Raw genomic sequence first — 18509 nt, 5'->3', positions numbered from 1 at the left:
GGTCCTTTCATGGATTGAGACTGGTTAAAAGACAGGGAACAAAGGGTAGGAATTAATGGTAAATTCTCAGAATGGAAAGGGGTAACTAGTGGTGTTCCCCAAGGGTCAGTCCTAGGACCAATCCTATTCAATTTATTCATAAATGATCTGAAGAAAGGGGTAAAGAGTGAGGTGGCAAAGTTTGCAGATACTAAACTACTCAAGATAGTTAAGACCAAAGCAGATTGTGAAGAACTTCAAAAAGATCTCACAAAACTAAGTAATTGGGCAACAAAATGGCAAATGAAATTGAATATGGATAAATGTAAAGTAATGCACATTGGAAAAAATAACCCCAACTATACATACAATATGATGGGGGCTAATTTAAGTACGGGTCAGGAAAAAGATCTTGGCGTCATCGTAGATAGTTCTCTGAAGATGTCCACGCAGTGCGCGGAGGCGGTCAAAAAAGCAAACGGGATGTTAGGAATCATTAAAAAGGGGATAGAGAATAAGACTAAGAATATATTATTGCCCTTATATAAATCCATGGTATGCCCACATCTCGAATACTGTGTACAGATGTGGTCTCCTCACCTCAAAAAAGATAGTTCAGAAAAGAGCAGCTAAAATGATTAGGGGTTTGGAGAGGGTCCCGTACGAGGAAGGATTAAAGAGGCTAGGCCTCTTCAGCTTGGAAAAGAGGAGACTAAGGGGGGATATAATAGAGGTATATAAAATCATGAGTGATGTTGAGAAAGTGGTTAAGGAAAAGTTATTTACTTATTCCCATAATACAAGAACTAGGGGTCACCAAATGAAATTGATAGGTAGCAAGTTTAAAACAAATAAAAGGAAGTTCTTCTTCACACAGCGCACAGTCAGCTTGTGGAACTCGTTACCTGAGGAGGTTGTGAAGCCTGGGACTATAACAATGTTTAAAAGGGAACTGGATAAATTCACGGTGGCTAAGTCCATAAATGGCTATTTTCCAGGAAGGGTAAAGAATGGTGTCCCTAGCCTCTGTTCATCAGAGGATGAAGATGGATGGCAGGACAGAGATCACTTGATCATTGCCTGTTAGCTTCACTCCCTCTGGGGCACCTGACATTGGCCACTGTCGGTAGACAGATACTGGGCTAGATGGAACTTTGGTCTGACCCGGTATGGCCATTCTTCTGTTCTTAATCCTTAATTTTAAATGTATAATCTTAATTCTTAAAAGGAAGGGATGATATTGTGGCTAACATACTGGATTGGGTCTTGGAAGATCTGATTTATTATCTTGCTGTGCACTGCTGTTAGCACGCATCCAGTATGACTAGGCTTGGTAGAACTCACTTTTCTTTTTTTAAATAATTTCAATGGATAATATCAATGCTTGTTTTTAAGCACTTTTTTCTAGTTTTCATCCATTTAAATTTTCACAGTCCTGGAAAATTATTGAGAGATTGCATCAAGGTAGACACAGGAAGAATACACAGAACTGCTAAATGTGTCCATGTCTTCCCCTCCTCAGTTTCCTATTTATTCTAGACCTGTGGTTGCAAAGCTTGATATTTCATGAGAACTCAGCTTGGTTTGTAGTCTCTGTCCTGCTGTTTAGTGTGCAGGCGAAAATAAGAGGGGTTTTATCATACAGTCATCTTGACTGTTACGGATCATATCCAGCTCAAAAGTGTTTTCTATGGTTTGGAGAGCCCCTGTGAGCTGGTGTGGCTAAGTGGGCATAGAGCTGATTGAGGTCCCAAGAATGGAGACAGCTTAGCTCTGCTGCTGCTGTTCCACAAGCAGCCATAGTGTCCTCCATTCTCTTCCTTTTTATTAAAGAAATAGATACTCAAGCCGTTTGAAGGAAAATTTGTAAGGCTGTATCTTGGCTTTGCCTATACCTAGGTCAAACACAATAAAATGAGCTTTCAGACTCCATCTTCGCAGAAGGTCATTTCTTTCTGCACCAGGACTTGCAGGTTTTGTGGTCTGGTAGACTTTTTATATAGTTTACGTGTGGACCTCTGAATAGGGGATCCCAGCCTACCAATTTGACTGTAATAGCACCCCAGGAGAGCTGTATTCAATCAGTGGGAAGCCCATTGGGGTTTCCCTGCTGCCCCAGGAGAATTTATGCTAGGTTGTGGGAGTGACTGAGGAACTTGTGGCTCCTCCAAAATCCCTTGTCTAGGACTAGCCTTGCCCTCTCCCCTTAGGAGTTCCAGCTAGCATCCCCCAGGTTGGGTGTCTCCTTGTCTTGTGTTCATGGATTGGGCATTCTGGGTCTGATATGCTGCTCAGGGAGGTCTACTCCTTCAACCTCCAAATAGACTCCGCTCTCTCCACTGCCTCTCCCATGGAAGATGGCTGGAAGTGCCTTATGAAGCTTGAGATATCCACAAATAGGACTTGCTAAATAAATAAAGGATTGCTTGTTGGATTCTGTGCTTTGCACATTGTTTACTATAAGTGCAAGAAATAAAACTAACTTTCTTTTTCTGTCTTTCTCAGTCCAAATGTTTTTAACAACTGCCCTAGCACAGTGCTATATACTGTTCCACTACTTCAGTCTTGTCCTTTTCCTCAGCTCATAGTTAAAGAGTGCTTGGAAGGCATCTAAGAATAAAATCATCATAAATGATCTGGAAAAAGGGGTAAACAGTGAAGTGGCAAAATTTGCAGATGATACAAAATTATTAAAGATAGTTAAGACCCAGGCAGACAGCAAAGAGCTACAAAAGGATCTCTCAAAACTGTGTGACTGGGCAACAAAATGTCAGATGAAATTTAATGTTGATAAATGCAAAGTAATGCACATTGGAAAACATAATCCCAACTATACATATAAAATGATGGGGTCTAAATTAGCTGTTACTACTCACTCAAGAAAAAGATCTTGGAGTCATTGTGGATAGTTCTCTGAAAACATTCACTCAATGTGCAGCGGCAGTCAAAGCTAACAAAATGCTGGGAATAGTTAAGAAAGGGATAGATAATAGGACAGAAAATATCATGTTGCCTCTATATAAATCCATGGTACCCCCATATCCATGTGCAGATTAGATCGCCTCGTCTCAAAAAAGATATATTGGAATTGGAAAACGTTCAGAAAAGGACAACAAAAATGTTTAGTGGTATGGAATAGCTTCTGTATGAGGAGATTTTAATAGGACCGGGACTTTTCAGGTTGGAAAAAAGATGGCTTAAAGGAGATATGATTTGAGGTCTATAAAATCATGACTGGTGTAGAGAAAGTAGATAAGGAAGTGTTGTTTACTAGTTCTCATAACACAAGAATTAGGGGTCACCAAATGAAATTAATAGGCAGCAGGTTTAAAACAAATAAAAGGAAGTATTTCTTCACACAACGCACAGTCCACCTGGTTGTGTTTAACCTTTTCAACCAGAGAGCCAAAAATACCTTAAAAATGTCAATGGATACTTTTGTACAGCTCATAGTTGGTTTCACAGTAGCAGGACTAGCAGCGCTCACTGCCACTTACATGGTATTACGTTCTGTTTAGGTTCTTTTATGAGACATTTATCATCATAGTATATGCTAATACCACATAGTACTCTGTTTTGTTGGATTTCTGTCTTGATTGTGCCTCTCAGTTAGAGGTACCACAACAGGTGGTAATATCTGTTGGTTGAATTGTTGAATCAAAGGATCTCCTCTTAATATAAATAGGATGAGGTTAGACACATGATGCTCCTGAGGAATCTTTGGCTATGAAACTTCCTGCCCTCCTTGGTCCATCAGGTCTCAGGCTTGATGTTCTGCAATACAGACTCAAAATTTAGCTTGTTTTGGTTTATTAATATGAATAAAAATAGACTTGCCTGTCATTTTTAAGATCAGGGGTTCTCAAACTGGGGGTTGGGACTGCTCAGGGGGTCGTGAGGTTTTTATGAGGGGCGGGTGTCTTGAGCTGTCAACCTCCACCCCAAACCCTGCTTTGCTCCAGCTTTTATAATGGTGTTAAATATATTAAAAAGTGTTTTTAATTTATAAGGGGGGAGGTCGCACTCAGTTGCTTCCTATGTGAAAGGGGTCACCAGTAAAAAAAAAAAAAAAAAAAAAAAGTTTGAAGCCACTGTTCAAGATAGTCCCCCAGAAACATGTAGTGGTTAGTATAATTAAGTTCTGTTTTATAACCTGGTGGTAACCTGCAATACAGATAAACTTGAGTATATTGCTGCATCATAATAATTAATAATAAAAAGTGATGTTTATGTAATACACCTCTACCCCGATATAACGCGACCTGATATAACACGAATTTGGATATAATGTGGTAAAGCAACACTTCGGGGTGGGGGGTGCTGCACAGTCCAGTGGATCAAAGCAAGTTCGATATAACACAGTTTCACCTATAACGTGGTAAGATTTTTTTTGGCTCCCAAGGACAGCATTATATTGAGGTAGAGGTGTAGTTTTGAATTTTTAGTAAATATGTGGTAATCATTTACCAAATTACTTACACTTGCTTAATAAATGTCCAATAAAAAGCCTTAAATTTTGCCTTATCTCCTTGGGATCTAAGGATCAATTTCTTTAAAAAGAAAAGTTTCTTAGAAAAGGATTACACTGCATAAGTGCAGTTGATTTCCCCCCCCCCCCATGTAAATAGTATTACAAAGCAGGGAAATAAATTAATAACTTGTGAATTGCAGAAAAGCTACTGATAAATTGGTGATCAGTGATTAAGAAATATAATTACTTTTTCAGGGTCAGAGCTGGATGGCCTTTCCCCTAGTATTAGTGACAAATGGAATTTTCTTAAGCCAAATTTCAGGCTTATCTTAGTAGTATAGTACTTTAAATACTGCAATCAAAAATTGTATATTCTAAATATACCACTTGTAGTAGTATTTATTTATAATTATGACTATAGTAGTATGGTATGGTATATTTTTTGTCTCATCTTCCCATTTTAAAATGAAGATTTCTGTCCATCCCTACCCTCCCCTTTGTTCCTCTAATACAAAACAGAATATCCCACTTTAGTTTCATTAATGTAAGAATGCTCAGATATTTTTGTTATTAAATGGCTCCATAAGTAGCATTTTGGTCTGAAATTCGGAATGAAAGTTCAGGCTTCTGGTGAACCACATTTGTTTTTAAATCTGGCTCCCCTTCCCCCTTGACCTGCTGTCATGTTGAGAGCTTTCCTAAATAGAGTACCTGATATTGGAGACAGCATTTCTATCAGCCATGCATTTAAGAATGTGCAAAAATACAGGTTTGAAGTTCTCTAATGTAAGTTTACTCATCTGAGTTTTAAACAATGTTTCTTTGCTTACAGAATGCTGCCTTTTTATATGGCCTTGGTTTGGTCTACTTCCAGTACAATGCATTTCAGTGGTAAGTTGGAATAAATCCTGACTTCATCAGAATGTTTTTGTTTGTATTTTTTTACAATGTGAATGTTTCAAAACCAGCTCACATTCTGTTCAGGGGAATTAAAACTGTTCATAGTCTTGATCACATCTTAAGTGACAGATTGTCCTGGGTACTCTCTCTCCCATTTAAGATACCATAACATAATATCTTAAATGGAAAAACATAATAGAAAGCTAATGTATATTTAGTTTCCTTTAGTGTATGAATCAGCAGGTGTGCTGGCTCTTTTGTTTCAAGTGTGACCATATGGGTTTCTGTGAAGCACTAGTGATCTGTGGACCACAGGTTGGGAACCATTCCTTTGGGTTATGGGAAAACCTATTTTTCTTCTTTGAGTGATTGCTCATATCGATTCCAATTAGGTGTGTGCACGCCGCATGCACAGTTGTCGGAAAGCTTTTCCCCTGGCAGTACCTGTTGGGTCGGCTGTGGAGCCCCCTGGAGTGGCACCTCCATGGTGCTCAATATATGACTCTGCTGACCCGGCGCCTCCTCAGTTCCTTTTTACCACCTGTGCCAGTCATTGGAACTGTGTTGGCGTGCTTTCGTGAGTGTTCCTCTGGTTCTTGTAGTTTAGTCTTGTCGTTTTAATAGTTTAGCTGTAGTTACTTAACAGTGTTCCTGGTCTAGGTGCCAATTCAAGAGATCTGCAGGGCGGCGACGTGGTCCTCAAAGCACACTTTTGCCGCTCACTACGTGATTACCCAGCATGCAAGAGATGATTCGGCAGAGCAGTGCTTCAGTCCGTGATTCCATAACTCCGACCCCACTGCTTAGGTAAGGCGTGGGAGTCACTTAACTGGAATCAATATGAACAATCACTCTAAGAAAAAATGGTTACTCATCTTTTTGTAACTGTTCTTTGAGATGTTACTCATACCCATTCGAGACCCATCTGCCTTCCCCTCTGTTGGAGTAGCTGACAAGAAGGAACTGAGGAGGCACTTGTTTGGTATGGTCCTATATTCACTACCATGGAGACGCCACTCCAGAGGCCCACTCGAGCAGTTCTGCTAGGGGGAAAACTTTCCAACGACTGTGCGCATGGTGCGCATACATCTAATTGGAATGGATATGAGCAACACATCTCAAAGAACAACAGTTACGAGATGAGTGAGTTTCTCTAGGGAAAAACAACTTAGTGTGTTTTATTCTTCTGGTTTGTTCATTTTTGAGCTTGGCACAAATTTAATGTATTTGAAAATTTTTGATAGTAGAAACAATAGACTCTTAACTGGTATCTCTGAATGAGTATTCTAAAAAGTTAAGAGAAGTGGTGATCTTATTGGTTTTTTTCCCAACTAGGAAACAAGAAGAAAATGACAGAATTGTCTGTAAGCTGAGCGGGGAAGGAGAATGGGTGAAGTCATTAGTGACTGGAGAGAGTATTGGGCTAGTAGATTGAATGAATTTTCATTTAGTGTTAAATAGGGGAATGAGTAGAGTAATGTACTGTTATAGGAGCTTAGTTTGCAATCTAAAAGTTTTTGAAAAGTGGTCAGTGCACACCATAATGTGTCTATACAAAGCTGACTAGCTTATCTTATTTTTCAGTCTTCTTGAGTGTTGACTTCATTATATGATTGTTTGTCACACTAACTGTGGACAGTGTGAAAGCTGCTAATCAATACAGTAAATGGGTGATGATTGTTGAGTAATTACCAGATACTGTGTAAACTTACTTGACTTAGCATGCCTAAAGTTATAGGGAAGTGGTAAGAAAGAAATGATTGATGATATGAAGTTATAAAATCAGATGCTTTTTCTAAAGTAAAATTTGTGTAATGAAAGCATTTGTGCCCATCTCAAAATGCAGAAATGAGTCTCCTAAATCAAATGTGCTATTGAATTAAAAAGTCCATTGAAGGGTGAGAGCAAAACATTGAGTTTCATCTTGCAACTGAGATATTTTGAACGTTGCAGCTGTTGAACCATACTACACAATCTGCACAACATAGATAATGTTTCACCCCTCAACCACGAGACCCTAAATTTACAAAAGTAATTAATGGAAGTTTCCAAGGGATCTGACAGACTAGATTGGTGACTTTATTATGATAGTCTCATTGGAAATTTGGCTTGATATGATTAACAAGAATGAACCTAAACCAAGTGAGGACAAAACCAAAAAAGGATTCAGAGGAATCTTAAAATCTGTTGCCTTCTATTACTTAGCCAATATGGCTGATGCCAGATAAAAAGGGTCTAGGTTGAGCATAGAACAGGAAGAAATGTAGACTAGCTCCCAGTCTCTCTAGATGATGTGGTTAACACATTGGCAGTTGCTGGCACCTTTTTCACACTAGTGCTCTACTGTTGCCATATTGGGAAATCTGCATTTGGTGGTAACAACAGTAATTACAGCGGGAAAATGTCTAGTGTAGACAATACATATGAAATCACATAAAGTTTATTTGATTTCTTAAAATCTTTGTGAAGGGTTTTCACGTTGGAGAGAATCACAGTATCCTTGGAGCTGGTGGAAGGATACTTACGGTATGCCTGTACAGCAATTGGAAATGTGATTTCTTCCCCCGGCCCCTCAGCTTAGGTAGACATACGAAAGCTAGCTCAGCTCAAGCTCACACACTAAAAATAGAAGTAGGCTGCAGAGGCATCGGTGGCAGCTTGGGCTAGCTGCTTGAATGTGAACCCAGGGTGTTGGGTGGCATCGTAGTCAGGCAGCTAGCCTGCACTGCTGCCCGTGTTACCATGTTTATTTTGAGTGCATTAGATTTTGTAGGTCTACCCAAGCTGGAAATCTCATCTTCCAGCTGCTTTGTAATCATACTCATACAATTAGAGGAGTCCCTCTACTTCTGCAGTCCTATGTAGATTGCAAGGCAAGCCTGAAACCTCTCTTCTGCCAGATGGAGTGAATTGTCACTCAAACTACGTTCCTTTTAAAGCAGCAAGTCCACCCAATTCAGTTGGTGTTTGTGTGGCATATAGTATCCATCTGCCTCTGAGACATGCAGCAAAGACTACAGGCTTTTGAAGATGGGGTTGGTTAATTAGGATGTTAGTGAGTTAATTGCAGGTAAGTATCTGTCTTGCTGGGTTGAAGAGAAGAGGAAGAGTTTTTGATTTTTTTTTTTGGTAACATCTGTAATTTTATGCAATGTCTTTAATGACGAGTAGGTGCATTTTAAAAAGTAATTGAAATAGTCAGTTTGGGAAATCCTGTTAATATTTTTTTACAATATCTTTATTGGCTTTCCAATATATAAAGAATACTTACACTATCCCTGACAAGTGTTTGTATAACCTGTTCTAAAAAACCTGGCTAGGTAACCTGCTCCAGTGCTTATCAATACTTAGTTTTTTTGTAATAGCTAACCTAAATCTTCCTTGCTTCAGCTTAAGTCAATGGCAATTCATCCTGTACTTGGTTGACATGGAGAGCAGTTGATCTCCATCATCCTTTGTAACAGCCCTTAACATACCTGATGTCTGTTATCAGGTCTCCTTCGTCTTCTCTTCTCTAGATAAAAAATACCCAGTACTTTCAATCTTTCTTCCATAGGCCATGGTTTCTAAGCCACTTAGCATTTTGTTGCTGTCTTTTGTACTCTCTCCAGTTTGCTTACATTTTTCTTATAGTGTGATGCCAAAACTGAATACAGTACTCCACCTGAGGCTTGACCAGTGCCAAATAGAGCAGAACAGTTGCTTCCTGCGTCTTGTATGTGATGCTCCAGTTAATGTATCGCAGAATGATGTGTGCATTTTTTTGCCACAGTATCACAATGTTGGCTCTTACTCAATTTGTGATCCACTCTAACCTTCAGATCTCTTTTTGGCAGTACTAGCACCTAGCCAGTTACTTTTCATTTTGTAGTTGTGCGTTTGATTTTTCTTTTTTAAGTGAAGTACTTTGCCTTGGTCTTTATTGAATTTCATCTTGTTGATTTCGGGCCAGTTCTCCAGTTTGTCAAGATTGTTTTGAATTCTAATACTGGTCTCCAAAATGCTTGCAACACCTCTCAGCTTGGTGTCATCTGCAAATTTTATAAGCATACTCTCAATGCCATCATCCAAGTCATTAATGAAAAATGAATAGTACTGGACCCAGGACAGACTCTTGTGGGATTCCACTAGATACATTTCCAAGTTTGACAGCAAACCATTGATAACTACTCTGAGAACTGTCTTTCAACCAGATGTGCACCCATTTTATAATTTAACCTAGACCATGTTACCATAATTTGCTTACAAGAATGTCATATGGGACTATGTAAGCAGCCTCACTACAGTCTGGATATATCACATCTACTGTTTTCCCCCCATCCACTAGGCAAGTTATTTTGTCAGAGAAGGGGAAAATGGATTGATTTGGCATGAATTGTTCTTGACAAATCCATGTTTTGTAATTTCTTAATATCATCTAGATTTAAACAGATTGATTGTTTAATAATTTGTTCCAGTATCTTTTTGGATATTGAAATTAGGCTGACTGGTCTGTAGTTGACCGGGTCTTCCTTGTTGAAGGTAGGTACTATGCTTTCTTGTTGGTGAAACTTATTGATGAAACTATACTTGTTTCAGTTCGATTCCCCTTTGCTCACCTTGGAGCAGAGCAACAAAGTTGAAATTGTTATAAATCAGCATTATTCACTGGTTTATTAGGCTTGCTACCACTATCAATAGTAAATATTTTTTTAATTCTACATAGATCACCAGAGTGGGGAGGCAGTGTTTGCAATGAAAAGAGGCCTCCCAGTGTTGTCTGAGCAATGGGTGGCCATATTGTGTCCACCTACCACTGTTACCACCTCTAGAGCTAGACACATGAGAATAGTCTGTTTTCAGAAACTCAAGCTAAAACGTTGTTGGCACTGCTTCATATTCATTCCCTGGTGGACTCTGCTATCTTAGTGCTTTGCCTACCAGATATGCTGTCTCTGGCGCGTGCTACATCTTGTACTTGAATTCATCATGCTAGCATTACTCCCCGGGGGAATTCTGCACCATTGCACCATGTAAAATTTCCTAGAATTCCCTGTTTCCCCTGTTGAATTGCTAATCACCACTAGGGGCTGCTGGACTCTGCATACCCCAGCTTGCAGTGAGTGGAGCAGCCATCCAGGTGGGGCTGGATGCTGTATGCTTTTCAATCCTCATTTTCTCAGGGATGGGAGAGGGCCTGGGAAACCCTACCAGCTCTGGCAAAGTGTGAGGAAGGGCAGGGCCACACCACACCATGTCCCCTGGCAGGACAGTAAAGAAGTTGGGAGGAGTAAAGGCTCTAGGGGTGCTGGTCTCTGGGCTTGGGGGTTGCCCGCTGCTGGGCTCTGGGAGGATGGGAGTGCAGATGTCTGGGCTCTGGGGACTTGACACAGCCCACTCCAGCACCTCCCAACTATAACTGGGTTGTTGCAGAGGTTTCTTTAACTCTCTGCTCATAGGAGTATCTTTTTTGCTGTTGTCTGCATTGTTGACATACTAGTTGAAATAATTGAAACTGAAGAGATTATATTGTGTTATTTTGACATAAAATATGCTGAATATTGCAGAATTTTAAAATATTGTGAGCATAAATTTGTGGTGCAGAATTTTTTGGAACAGAATTCCATCAGGAGTATAACATGTTATTTATTATACTATACTTGAAAAATTGTCAGGAATTTACCAGTCTGGGCAAAACTGTACTAGTCCAGTCTTAAAAAAATACATTCAATCCATTCTGCCACCTGGCCTTCAGATAGATGTATAAAATACGCACAGATATATAAAATACACATACATCTGGAGACACCTGAATTCTGTCACTACTCACGCAGTCCCCTGTTAGTTTCTCACTTTCCATTCAGTCACTTCTCTGTTCAACTGAGTTTAATTTCATAGAATTATAGAATATCAGGGTTGGAAGGGACCTCAGGAGATCTAGTCCAACCCCCTGCACAAAGCAGGACCAATCTCCAACTAAATCATCCCAACCAGGGCTTTGTCAAGCCTGACTGTAAAAGCCTTCAAGGAGGAAGATTTCACCACCTCCGTAGGTAACCCATTCCAGTGCTTCACCACCCTCCTAGTAAAAAAAGTTTTTCCTAATATCCAGCCTAAACCTCCCCCACAATAACTTACTCCTTGTTCTGTCATCTGCTACCACTGAGAACAGCCTAGATCCATCCTCTTTGGAACCCCTGTCATAAACAGATAAGAAAAGTTAATAGCACAGAAGTACTGTATATCTCTTTGACTGTAAAGGGTTAACAAGTTCAGTAAGCCTGGCTGTCACCTGACCAGAGGACCAATCAGAGGACAGGATACTTTCAAATCTTGAGGGAGGGAAGTTTTTGTGCTGTGCTGTTAGTTTTGGTTGTTGTTCGCTCTGGGGGCTCAGAGGGAGCAGATGTGCAATCAGGTTTCTCTCCAATCTCTCCAATACAGGCTCTTATAAGTTCAGACTAGTGAGTACTAGGTAGATAAAGCGAGTTAGGCTTATGGTTGTTTTTTTTATTTGCAAATGTGTATTTGGTTGGGAGGAGTTCAAATGTGTATTTGGCTGAAAGGAGTTCAGATTGGTATTTTGCTGAAAAGATTTTAATTTGTACTTGTATACTCAGGCTGGGAGGGTGTTCCCAGCGTCTATAGCTAAAAGACCCTGTACCTATTCCATTTTTTTTAAATTTACAAAGATAATTTTTACTGTTTTTTCTTTCTTTAATTAAAAGCTTTTCTTGTTTAAGAACCTAATTGTTTTTTTGTTCTGGTGAGACCCCAGGGGACTGGGTCTGGATTCACCAGGGAATTGGTGAGGAGAAAGGAGGGAAGAGGGGGAGAGAGGCTGATTTCTCTCTGTGCCAGGATTACTTTCTCTCAGGAAGAGTCTGGGAGGGGGAAAGAGAAGGAGGGAGGAAGGTGAATTGTCCTTTCTGTTTTGTGATTCAAGGAGTTTAAATCACACAGTGATCTTCCAGGGTAACCCAGGGAGGGGAAGCCTGGGAGAGGCAACTGTGAGGGAAAGGGTTTACTTTCCTTGTGTTAAGATCCAGAGGGTCTGGGTCTTGGGGGTCCCCGGGCAAGGTTTTGTGGGGACCAGAGTGTACCAGGCACTGGAATTCCTGGTTGGTGGCAGCGCTACAGGTTCTAAGCTGGTAATTGAGCTTAGAGGAATTCATGCTGGTACCCCATCTTTTGGATGCTAAGGTTCAGAGTGAGGATTAGACCATGACAACCCCCTTTCAGGTAGTTGAAAGCAGCTATCAAATCCCCCCTCATTCTTCTCTTCTGCAGACTAAACAATCCCAGTTCCCTCAGCCTCTCCTCATAAATCATGTGTTCCAGCCCCTTAATCATTTTTGTTGCCCTCTACTGGATTCTTTCCAGTGTTTCCACATCCTCCTTGTAATGTGAGGCCCAAACCTGGACACAGTACTACAGATGAAGCCTCACCAATGTCAAATAGAGGGGAATGATCACGTCCCTCGATCTCTGGCAGTGCTCCTACTTATACAGCCCAAAATGCTGTTAGCCTTCTTGGCAGCAGGGGCACACTGTTGATTCATGTCCAGCTTCTCATCCACTGTAACCTCTAGATCCTTTTCTGCAGAACTGCCACCTAGCCACTTGGTCCCTAGTGTGTAGCAGTGCATGGGATTCTTCCGTCCTAAGTGCAGGACTCTGCACTTGTCCTTGTTGGACCTCATCAGGTTTCTTTTGGCCCAATCCTCTAATTTGTCTAGGTCCCTCTGCATCGTATCCCTACCCTCCAGCGTATCTACCACTCCTCTCAGTTTAGTGTCATCTGCAGACTTGCTGAGGGCGCAATTCACGCTATCGTCCAGATCATTAATGAAGATATTGAACAAAACCAACCCCAAGACTAACCCTTTGCGCACTCCGCTTGAAACTGGCTGCCACCGAGACATGGAGCCATTGATCACTACCCGTTGAGCCTGATGATCTAGACAGCTTTCTATCTACCGTATAGTCCATTCATCCAGCCCGTACTTCTTTAACTTGCTGGCGAGAATACTGTGGGAGATCGTATCAAAAGCTTTGCTAAAGTCAAGGAATAACAACATATCCACTGCTTTCTCCTCATCAACAGAGCCAGTTATTTCATCATAGAAGGCAATTAGGTTAGTCAGGCATGACTTGCCCTTGGTGAATCCATGCTGACTGTTCCTGATCACTTCCCTCTCCTCAAAGTGCTTCAGAATTGATTCCTTGAGGACCTGCTTCATGATTTTTCCAGGGACTGAGGTGAGGCTGACTGGCCTGTAGTTCCCCGGATCCTCTTCCTTCCCTTTTTTACAGATGGGCGCTACATTAGACTTTCTCCAGTCATCCTGGACCTCCCCCGATTGCCATGAGTTTTCAAAGATAATGGCCAATGGCTCAGTAATCACATCCGCTAGCTCCTTTAGCGCCCTCGGATGCAGCACATCTGGCCACATGGACTTGTGCTTGTCCAGCTTTTATAAATGTTCTCGAACCACTTCTTTCTCCACAGACGGCTGGCCACCTTCTCCCCATACTGTGCTGCCCAGGGCAGTAGTTTGGGAGCTGACCTTGTTCTTGAAGACAGAGGCAAAAAAAGCATTGAGTACATTAGCTTTTTCCGCATCCTCTGTCACTAGGTTGCCTCTCGCATTTAGTAAGGGGCCCACTCTTTCCCTGACCACCACCTTGTTGCTAACATACCTGTAGGAACCCTTCTTGTTACTCTTAACATCCTTTAAAAGCAGCAAAGAGTCCTGTGGCACCTTACAGACTGACAGACATTTTGGAGCATGAGCTTTCGTGGGTGAATACCCACTTCGTCGGATGCATGAGCTTTCATGTATTCACCCATGAAAGCTCATGCTCCCATATGTCTGTTAGTCTATCAGGTGTCACAGGACTCTTCGCTGCTTTTACAGATCCAGACTAACACGGCTACCCCTCTGATACTTAACATCCTTTGCTAGTTGCAGTTCCAATTGTGATTTGACCTTCCTGATTTCACTCGTGCATGCCTGAGCAATATCTTTATACTCCTCCTCCCTGGTCATTTGTCCAAGCTTCCACTTCTTATAAGCTTCTTTTTTGTGTTTAAGATCAGCAAGGATTTCACTGTTAAGCCAAGCTGGTTGCCTGCCATATTTACTATTCTTTCTACACATTGGGATATTTTGTTCCTGCAACCTCAATAAAGATTTTTTAAAATATAAGACAGCTCTCCTGGACTCCTTTCCACCTCATGTTATTCTCCCAGGGAATCCTGCCCATCAGTTCCCTGAGGGAGTCAGTCTATTTTTCTGAAGTCCAGGGTCCGTATTCTGCTGCTCCCCTTTATTCCTTGTGTCAGGATCCTGAACTTGACCATCTGATGGTCAGTGCCTCCCAGGTTCCCATCCACTATTGCTTCCCCTACTAATTCTCCCCTGTTTGTGAGCGGCAGGTCAAGAAGAGCTCTGCCCCTAGTTGGTTCCTCCAGCACTTACACTGGGAAATTGTCTTCCACACTTTACAAAAACTTCCTGGATTGTCTGTGCACTGCTGTATTGGTCTCCCAGCAGATATCGGGGTGACTGAAGTCCCCCATGAGAACCAGGGCCTGTGATCTAGTAACTTTTGTTAATTGCCTGAAGAAAGCCTTATCCACCTGGTCTGGTCTATAGCAAACTCCCACCACGACATCACCCTTGTTGCTCACACTTCTAAACCTAATCCAGAGACTCTCAGGTTTTTCTGGAGTTTCATACTGGAACTCTGAGCAGTCATACTGCTCTCTTACATACAGTGCAAATCTCCTACCTTTTCTGCCCTGCCTGTCCTTTCTTAACAGTTTATATCCATCCATGACAGTACTCCAGTCATATGAATTATCCCACAAAGTCTCTGTTATTCCAGTCACCTGTTCCGTCCCCCACCAGATCAATTATTTCTCTGCAACAGCCTTCGCAAACCATCTACCCTGGTTGGGCAGCCTCATAGTTGCTGAAATTTGCCTAAGTATCTTTGGTGTTTGTCTTTTTCTCTCTGACCCTGTGACTGTTTAGATACTTTATGCAAAGTGGAAGAGGTTCAGTTGAAGAGACCGAGACCCACCCCATAATATCCCATAGCATGGTGGTTAGGGCACTTGCCTGCGAGGGGGAGAGACCTGGGTTTAAGTCCTTAACTCCAGGCTGGGGATTCAAACCTGGGTCTCTTCACATCCCATGTGAGTGGCCTAACCATTAGACTGTTGGGATCCATGGGGTGGAGCAATGCCACTACTGCCTCCCTCTCATCATGTTTTGTGAGTCTAATCCCCTAACTTTTTTGGCTGAAACTATTGGGCGAATTCTTGTCAAAATTCACAAATCGTTTTAGGTCAACCTGAAACTATATATTCTTCTTTGATTCTGGTCCCTATGCGTATTCCATGTATGGGGTATGCATGCACACCATGTGCCTGACTCTGGACTGTTTCCAAGCAGTGTCCGTTGACCCACACGTGCTCAGTATCTTCTTTCTTGCTCCTGACTTAGGGCATAAAGCGGAGGGGAGGGGCATGGTGACACCATTCCAGTTCCTTCTTACCACTCATGGCCTGAGTCAGAACCCTGTCCTCCTTTGCTCTTAGAGTCTCTAAATGAGTTATTGTATATGTTTGCTGTAAATAGTTATCCTGTAGTTTAGAAATCTTAGTTTAATACTCTCTATGAGCCAAGATGTGAAAAAAATTATCTAGTGTAATATAACATAGAACTCCCAGGCAGAGGGAAATACTCTTTACCCTGACGACTATACCTAGGGTCCCAAACAATTCCAAGATCTCCTGGAAAGGGTAGCAGATGACCTTTAGATCCCCCTAGAAGAAGTACAAGACAAGCAGCATCAGCTACTGGAAATCCTTCATTCCTGTTCCTCAGTACCGAGTAGGGTTGCTCTTGCTGATCAACAATGCCTTTCTCCATACAGCTAGAATAGTTTGGCATACCCCAGCCACATGCACGCCTACCTACAAGGGGGCAGTAAAGAGATACTACATACTGGCTAAGGGGTCTGAGTTTCTTTTCTCACCCGATCTCTCCAAACCCTCCCCTCCTGCCCATGGTGCAAGCAGCAACTGAATAGTCCAGACAGCAACACCCATGCTCCACCCCAACTGATAAGGAGGGCAATTGTTGGACCTTCTGGTACTCAAGGGCTTCTTGTCAGCTAGCCTCCAGTTCCAAATTTCAAACTACCAAGCCTTGTTGGCCAAATACGACTTTTTCAGTGTGGCAAACTGCAGGACTTTATGGAACATAAGAACGGCTATACTGGGTCAGACTAAAGGTCCATTTAGCCCAGTATTTTGTCTTCCGACAGTGGCCAATGCCAGGTGCTTCAGAGGGAATGAACAGAACAGGTAATCATCAAGTGATCCATCCCATCGCCCTTTCCCAGCTTCTGACAAACAGAGATTAGGGACAGCAGAAGATTAATGGCCAATCACGACTGAGAACTCCATGGCACCATAGTAAGCAACATTTTCAACTATTGAGGAACTCCAACCAGAGACCTCTTTGCCTCCCACACCAACAACAAATGCAGCACATATTGCTCCAGAGGCGGGGGGGTTGGTGAGGAACGGTAACCGTATCCACTGTCAAGATGATGCTCTGATACCACATTGGTTGGACCAGATCAATCATGCTTACCCCCTGTACTACTGCTGCCATAAGTACTCCACAAGATCAAGTTGGAGAGAGCCACAGTCACTCTGATCGCCTCATTCTGGCCAATATAGTTTTGGTTTCCCAATTTTCTCCGCATGTCAGCCTGGCACCCACTTTCCATCTCTACTTTTCCTGGGCTGCTAATGTAACACAAAGGCAGGATCAGACATCCCAATCTGTAGATGTTTCGCCTCAGAGTGTGGTCGTTGTATGGGCATCTTCACTAGAAAAGGAGTGTTCATCAGAAGTCCAAGACATACTTTCAAGCAACAGGAAAGAGTCCACTAGGCGTTCCTACGTTGCCAAATGGGAAAGTGGAGATTCCCCTTCTTTTGGATTACCTCCTGTCCTTAAAGATTTTGGGGCTTTCCCTCAACTCTCTCAAGATCAAGCGGCAATCAGCACCTTTCAATCACACCATGGAAGGAAACTCCACTTTTACACATCCCCGTTGACTGTTAGGTTTTGGACAAGCCTCCTCAGAACTTTCACACCCATAGAATCTATCTCTCCTCAGTGGGACCTCAGCCGCATTCTGTCAGCACTAATGAAACAGCCCTTTGAACCACTATTTTATGCTCTATGTCCCTTCTTTCCATAAAAGTCGCCTACCTGGTGGCTATCATTTTGACAAGGAGAGTAGGACCCCCTTTTACCACTTTTCATAAGGACAGAGTTCCTGCACCTACATCCCAAATTTCTACGAAAGGTTGTATCCCAGTTTCATCTCAACCAGCCTGTACGCATAGCTGCTTTCTTTCCAAAGCCTCACATCTCAGCAGAGGACCTACAACTTCACTCCCTTGATGTCTGCTAGGCCTTGACCATGGCCTACCTGTAGAGGGCAAAACCAGTCAGAAAGTCTCCTACATTGTTTATCACAATAGCTAAGAGAGTTAAGGAGCAAGCAATTTCTACACAGAGAATCTCCATGTGGATTTCAGGATGCAGTACATTTTATCAGTTGTTGGTACTGCCACCCACTTCTGAGTGAGAGCCCGTTCTGCAAGAGACCAGATGTTGAGTATGGCCACCCTCCATGATGTACTACTTTGAGACACAGGTTGGTCAGCCATGTAGAGTTTGGTACATACCTTTTGCTCCACATTATGCCTTGGCGCAAAACTCTGCGAAGGATACATCATTTGATGTGGCTGTCCTCTACTCAATCAATGTATCCTCATCCTTGCCCCCTTCTTTGAATTAGTTATTGCTAATTAGTTATCCTTGCTGTAATACAATAGGGACCATTACTTGAAGAAGAAGAAGAAGAAGAGGCGGTTGTTTACCTGTAGCTGGAGGTTATTCGAGATGTGTGCCCCTATCTGTACTCCACTTCCCACTGTCCTTCCCCTCTGCTGTGGATCTGTTCGATTTGCGGTGGAGAAGGAACTGGAGACATGGTCAATCCACCCTGCCCTTTATCAGCTCAGATGTAACCATGAGGCAAGGGCACATGTGCAAACCAACAGACACTACTATTTCAG

General features: G+C 42.1%; 1 protein-coding gene across 6 annotated transcripts in view; it reads left to right on the top strand.

Moving 5' to 3' along the window:
• KDM6A (lysine demethylase 6A) overlaps positions 1 to 18509 on the top strand; it is a 287092-nt gene that overhangs the window by 133112 nt on the left and 135471 nt on the right. For 4 of the 6 annotated variants that reach the window (XM_050936462.1, XM_050936460.1, XM_050936461.1 and 1 more), the window contains exon 5: positions 5283 to 5341. The exons of 1 other annotated variant lie outside the window; for it this stretch is intronic. In XM_050936462.1, coding sequence (XP_050792419.1) covers positions 5283 to 5341 — 59 coding nt within the window. Of the gene's footprint in view, positions 1 to 5282; positions 5342 to 6010; positions 6158 to 18509 lie in introns of those variants that run through there. One more of the 6 variants, XM_050936463.1, reaches the window with a different exon arrangement.

Source organism: Gopherus flavomarginatus, chromosome 1 (genome assembly GCF_025201925.1).
Source record: "Gopherus flavomarginatus isolate rGopFla2 chromosome 1, rGopFla2.mat.asm, whole genome shotgun sequence".
Classification (NCBI taxonomy): Eukaryota; Metazoa; Chordata; order Testudines; family Testudinidae; genus Gopherus; species Gopherus flavomarginatus.
The sequence above is the reverse complement of the archived record's forward strand: the minus strand, read 5'-3'. Positions and strand labels throughout refer to the sequence as shown.